Here is a 6,911-nt window from a genome sequence, read left to right on the forward strand (position 1 = left end):
AAAGCCTTCACATATTCAATAAAGCACAGGTAAACATCCTTCTGGTATATTCTCTGCTTTCAGCCAAGATCCATCAGACATCAGCAATGATATCTCTCGTTCCATGGCCTCTTCTGAATCCAGCTTGAACCTCTACTGTGTCCCTATATACACTCTTATATACGCTAATCTATTGACTCATAGCGCCCCCTGATGTAATGGAGGAGAACTGCCCCTAGGGTTCCCTAGGCTGTAATCTTTATAGGAGCAGATTACCAGATTCACACTTCCACCCTGAGGAAAGACATGGGCTCTTACCCTCTGCCTTTGCTTCTGGCAACACACTTCCTGGCACTTCAGTCTTAGGGGTGCAGGACATGCATTCCAGGTGCCTTGGTGGCATAGTGGGCTAAGCGCTGGACTGCCTACTGCAAGGTTGGTGGTTTAAATCCACTAGCTGTTCCTTGGAAACCCTATACAGGGTCGCTGTGAGTTGGAACCAACTTTATGGCATTTAGCAACAACAACATCATGTTGCTATGAGCTAGAATTGATTCTATTTCAGTGGGTTTGGTGTTTCACTCTTAACCAGCACCCCCAAAATGTCCTGACACTTCTCACTGGTTTGTTAAGTAGCACAGGCCCTCAATGGCTAAGATAGATAGCCGCTTCCAGCAGGCGTACAGCTGCCGGGAGCTGAGGACAGGACAGAAATAGAAAAGCAATAACTTTAGAGTCCCATTGGTGCAGAGGGCCACACAGACTTGTCTGCAGGCTGATAGATTTGAGAAATTCTATTTGCAGGCCTTAATTGAATCAATTTATTTCAAGACTCCAAGTGCCTTGGAGTAAATAATGCTACCAAGCGGGTGAAGGCCCTCACCAGTGGCCACAATTTCCAAGACACAAGGCACCTGCATTTGTCTGAAATGAGGTTCCTTATCTCCCTGCCCCAAACGAGCAGAGCCCGCCTCGACCCTGCCTGCTTTGAAAACCACAGTGCTTTATGAATTCGTTTGCATGTAATTACTTCCAAGAGTCAGGAGAGAGATTTTTAAGTATTCTAGACTGATTCCATGGTATAACTCACCACCACTCTGTCAACTGAGGAAGTAGAGGAACCTCACCCAAGGTTTTAGTTTTTGGGTCCCCAAGAGTAAAACAACAACAACAAAAACCGAAACTCACTGCATCAACTCGATACCAACTCAAGGACAGAGCAGAACTCTAACCATAGCACCACCAAGGCCTTTTAAAAGGAGCCAGGGGTCAGTGGAGTTCATCCGGTTGAAATGTGGGTTTCTTTCCTATAAAACAGCTCCGACAGCGTAGTGGTTATGAGTCAGGCTGCTAACCTCAAGGTAGCAGTTTGAAACTACCCGCTGTTGAGGGAGAAAGATGAGACTTTCTGCTCCCATAAAGATTTACTGCCTCAGAAACCCTATGCAAGGTTGCTATGAGTCGGAACCGACTACATGGTACTTAACACCACCACCAATGACCACTTTAAAGAAACAGAATTCATGGCCTTATAGGTTGTTGTTAACTGCCGTCAAGTCGGTTCCGACTCATAGCGACCCTGTGTAGGGTTTCCAAGGCTGTAAATCATTATGGGAGTAGAAAGCCTAATCCTTCTCCCATGAAGCAGCTAGTGGGCTCGAACTGCTGACCTTTTGGTTTGGAGTCCAGTGATTATTCTACAGAGCCACAGGGCTTGCCCTAGCCTGGCAGGTATAAACACCTAAAATGATACGAAGAGACGTTTCTCAGCACCAATGCCGCTGAGTGATCAGAATCCTGGCCTCCCAGGGGTAAGGAGATGCTAGACCCCAGACCACGTGCTGCAGGAGCATGCAGGGAGCAGCTGAGAACTCCAGGGCTTGGAGCCACTTTACCATGGCTGGCCAATGCACCTCAGGGTGGGCTTGAGCCTACAGCCTTGCATTTATTTAGTTGCAGTATGTCATGAAACTTCTCATTTTCACAGTCTTTTGCCACAACTGGTTGACTCAGAGACAAGAATTTGATGTTGATGAGAATGGGAAAAGGGCCAGAACCTGGGCAGTGTGATGCGTGTGAACCTCAGCCGCCCCATGCCATGTGATGGGATGAACTCCTCCAGCGACGGTGAGTGCAGCTATCGATGCATTATAGGCCTGAGACCCTCCCCAGCCCCCTCTCTCCCAGAAACCTGGACCTCGTTGATGTCCTTGTGGTTGTGTCTCAAGTGTATTCCGACTCAGCGATCCCAAATGATAAAGTACAATTGCCCCAGAGTCTCCTAGGCTGCCATCTTTATGGGAGCAGACTCTCAAGGCTTTCTCCCACTGGTTGGGCTCAAATTGTCAAACTCTGGTTAGGAGTCGAGGGAATAACCACTGTGGAAAACCCTGAATCCAGAATCCAGGTGGAGCAGATGGGCTGAGAGTCTGTCTTCCAACACTTAGCCAGAAAGGTGAAGACACATGGTGAGGGGAAGGTGGGGTCGAAGCAGTTCCCCATGGCTCTTATTACTGAATCCTTGAAAGTTATCAAAATGCGTTCATGTGGGGGAGGGTCAGGGCATGTCTGCATGTCTGCCACAGAACCCTGAAAATCCATACATACCGTAAGACCAACACGCAGGCGGCCACTAAAGAGTAAGCCAGGAGAGTCCCAATGGACATGAGATCCACCAAGTCCTTCAGGTCAAAGAGAAAGGCCATCACAGCTGGAGAGGAGACAGAGGTCAGCAAGCCACAGCTGACAACCAGAACCACCACCCACCAGTGATGCAAGCCACAAGGAGTGCAGCCCCCCACAGATTAACATCTATACAGAAAGACCCTGCATCAACATCACCTTTTTGCATGGCAATGGTATCTTGAATAGCTAGAGACACTAGTTGAGACAGGTATAGAGAGTTATCCAAGGTCACACAACAAATAAGGAGGATAGACAGCATTTGGAAGAGGTTCTTGTCTAACTTCCATCCATCCATCCATCTAGCTATCAACTTCCACTCATCTTCCATACATCCATATGTTCACTCATCCATCTATGCATTATCATCATCCACCCATCATCTTCCATTCATCCATCTACATCCAATCACCGTCTTCCATCCACCCATCAATCCATTATCACCCACCCAGCATCTTCCATTTATCCATGCATCTCTTATCTACCTACCAGTCACCTTCCATTCATCGATTTACATTCAACCATCATGTTCCTTTCATCCATCCATGCATGCACCTCCCATTCATCTGTCTATCCTTCAACACTCATCTTCTATCCATCATCTTCCATACATGAAGCCATCAGCTTTCACTCATCCCTGGATCCACTGACATACTCATCATCATCTACCCATCCATCTACATCCAATCACTATCTTCCTTCCATCCATCCATCCATCATCATCACCCAACCATCATTTTCTATCCATCTACTCATCATCTTCCATACATCCATCTGCATCCAACCACTGTCTTCCTTCCATCCATCCATCATCTTTTATCCATCCATGTACACTTATCCATCTACCCATCATCTTCCATTCATCCAACTACATCCATTACCATCTTCCTTTCATCCATCCACGCATGCATCCCTCATTTACCTATCCATCCTCCAACATCCATCACCATACAACTTCTGTCCATCACCTTCCATCCATCCATGTACCCTTATCCACTACCCATCATCTTCCATTCATCCAACTACATCTGCCCATGATCTTCCTTTGCCATCTTTAAGAGAATATGTGTATTTATTTACATGTATGCGTGTCCGATTTCCTGTGTAAAACACTTGGGTTGATTTACTTTGGGATTTTTTTCAATCATATGCAATCAGTACAAATGAACACCAAAAACATGAAACCATTACTTTCTCACAAATCTCTACTCAAGGCCTTCCAGATCACAACAACAAAAACAAGTTTAAATTGAGGAAAAATAATAGGATGAGAAAGCAGTGAGAGTCTTTTGAATACTTAGAACAGCATTCAACTATGTTCGTTACACATGCCCATCTTGCTGCTCAGGGAGAGACCGGAAATGTTATGTCTTCCACACAAGGTGATCTTTGAAAATCAAACACTCCGGCTCAGCGAAAGCCAAGAGTAAACCTGTAGCCCGGTGAATGGCATGCACATTCTTGTCCCCCTAGAGATTACAGCGTGACCTCCCTCTATCCACACAGCGAGGAAATGGAGACCATATTCCATATGATAAATTACATGCACATTCTTGAAAATGACCACGTTCAATTCTTCAATCCCGTAAATATATTGGTCTTCTTCTGATCCACAGTGGCCTTCAACTCGACCACTTACCACCGGGAAACGCAATCTTCACAATGTTGTTGCTTTTGTTGGGGGTTGTCAAGTCAATCTTGACTCACAGCGACCACACATGAGAGAGCAGAAATGTCCCATAGGGTTTTATAGGATCTTGTTGGTGCCCTCAATTCTGAGTCAATTCTGGCTCATAGCGACCCCATGTGACAGAATCATAGGGTTTCCTAGGGTGCCAGGATTCAAACAGCCCACCATTCAGGTAGCTGCCAAGTGCTTCCTGAACTGTCAGTGTAACCAAGGTCCCTTATTCTAAATTTATTGTGTGGAAAAACTCGTGTTCTTTCATTGCTGTTGTTAAGTGTTATTGAGCAGTCCAGGTGCCTTATCCTCCAAGCACCACACCAGGATTTCCAATACATATGAGGCTCATGTATGAAACTCAGCAAACTTAGTAAAAATCTGTGACAAATTCACTCATTTAAGGTGGTCAAGCATCTTATCAATGGACTTTCCGCCAGTCACTGCAAGTACAAAACCTGACTGAGCCCTGTGTTTCCTAACTTAGCAACAGAATGGCTGCTCCTACAGAAGACTAATTTTCTAGAGACTTCACAAGCTGAGATGGATGGACACTGACCATCCAAATACAAAAAGAAAGTCTCCTTGTCTTACGCTACGTAAGACGATGTCATCCTGGCAGATCTACTCAGTGAGATGTTTGGGAAAGGACAAAGATGCATGGTCTTGAAGGAGATGGGGCATGTGCATTCTGAGCTCTGTCCATGCCGGGTGAGCTCCATCGCATCCTCTGTGAAACTGGCAGCTGTCTTCTGTCAAATGGGCAGCTGCCTTTTGATGAACCAGCTGCCCAGTGCAAACACCAGTGTTCAAAAGGAAAACAGTTATCCTTTCTTACGGGCCGGCCTCGGCTCTTAGAGCACCTGGAATATGAAATCCGTTCCTATGCTTACCAGCAATGGCGCCTGATGTTAACGTAGCGACTACTGGTGTTTTGGTCCTATCGTTGATTTTGGCCAAAAATTTAAATAGCAGTCCATCTTCTGCCATGGCATAAATAACTCGAGGCATAGGAAACATGGACCCTAAAAGACTGGGGGAGGGGAGTGGAGGAGACAACGCATTAGTGAAAACTAGCTTGTCAGGAATAATCCCCCTCATGCCCGGCGTATTCCTGAGAACGGACTTCTAAGATTCTCAGAGCCCGCCTCTCTGAAACTCATAACCCAAAGGCATGGAAGCCAGCAAGTCAGCCAGGGATGTTGTAGGTGTGGATTACTTTCATGAATCGGGGAAACAAAAATCTTACAGAAATCAATGTTATATCTGGCCACGCTTCATGAGAGGGGAGGGTGTGCACCTATTCCTGCAACTGCTCCTGACTGGATCCAACAGCAAACATGGGCATCCATGCATCAGTGAGCATTTCGCTTTGGTAGCTCCTGAGCTAGCCCCTTACTTCCTGTTTATACAGGCTGCTAGGAAACACCATGGACATCCCATCTGCACTCTGTGAAGTAGCCCTTACTTCGCAGCTCAAGTAAGGGTCAAATAATGGCGACTGAAGGGGTGGCCGGGCATGATGGTGACATTAGAAAGTGGCCCTCAGGTTGGTTCTTGGTGACTGAGATACCAAGAACTTTCTCTACTGTGGGGACAGCTGACAACAGCAGCACTTCATTGCTGGGCTTGGCCCCCAGGTTGTACTCTGGAGGGAGATGTCCGCAGCTGGCCTGCTTGTCTGGCTGTGATGCCTCCTGGCACGGTCCGAAGCTGGGGAGGAGCCTGTGCAAGGAGCCTCTCACCTGGTGGACAGAGCACAGAGGGAACCGACAGCCACAGCGTATTTGGCGCCTTCCCAGCCCACGTGCTTGAAGGCGTCGGGCAGGGGGCTGTTCTTGTCCAGGCAGAAGTAGGGCATCATGAGTGTGAGGGCAGCCGACACCCCGAAGTAGGCAATGAAGCAAATGAGGAGGGACGCCACAATGCCCACAGGAATGGCCTTTTGTGGGTTCTTCACTTCTTCACCTGAAAGGAGGCAAGGCATGGGTCTAGGGGCCCCCCGTGGGCACCATCCCACAGAGCTTATCACAACCAGGGTCTGGGGCCTCCTGGGCTTTCAGGAGCTTTGGGGTGCTTTCTACCCTCAAGTGCATGGCTCCCCTCAAGGAAAACGGAAAGGGCTCCTTGAGGCTGGCCCATCGACTGAGTCACGCGGACCGTCGATGTTTTGGGGTCCCTCCCAGACGATGCACAGCCATGAGACTGTTCCAACAAACCCTCTGAATAATGAGCAGATTGTCTTCGCAGGCTCGGGTACTGGGGGAAGCAAAGAGGGGAAAAGAGAGGAGCAGGCAGCTATGAATAAGCACTGGACTGCCAACTGCAAGGTCGGTGGTTCAAACCCACCAGCAGCTCCTTAGGAGAAAGATGAGATTTTCAGCCTTGGAAAGTCTATACAGGATTGCTATGCAATGACTAACAGCGGTGGGCCTGGATTTTTATTTAGGCAGCTCCGAATCCACACGTTACTGGTGGGCAAAAGGCAGCAACTCGGAAATGCCAACAGGAAGAACCAAGGCCTGGCCTGGCTGAGAGACCTGGAGACCAAGAGGCAGGGGCGTGTGTG

At 47.7% G+C, this 6,911-nt stretch overlaps 1 protein-coding gene across 1 annotated transcript in view; it reads right to left on the minus strand.

Moving 5' to 3' along the window:
• Positions 1 to 6,911, minus strand: part of SLC7A1 (solute carrier family 7 (cationic amino acid transporter, y+ system), member 1) — a 41,059-nt gene that overhangs the window by 4,194 nt on the left and 29,954 nt on the right. Inside the window, exons 5-7 of the mRNA XM_006831946.1 lie at positions 6,088 to 6,310; positions 5,236 to 5,375; positions 2,587 to 2,689 (exon numbers count right to left, since the gene is read on the minus strand). Coding sequence (XP_006832009.1) covers positions 2,587 to 2,689; positions 5,236 to 5,375; positions 6,088 to 6,310 — 466 coding nt within the window. The remainder of the gene's footprint in view (positions 1 to 2,586; positions 2,690 to 5,235; positions 5,376 to 6,087; positions 6,311 to 6,911) is intronic.

This window comes from Chrysochloris asiatica, unplaced genomic scaffold (genome assembly GCF_000296735.1).
Source record: "Chrysochloris asiatica unplaced genomic scaffold, ChrAsi1.0 scaffold00005, whole genome shotgun sequence".
Classification (NCBI taxonomy): domain Eukaryota; kingdom Metazoa; phylum Chordata; class Mammalia; order Afrosoricida; family Chrysochloridae; genus Chrysochloris; species Chrysochloris asiatica.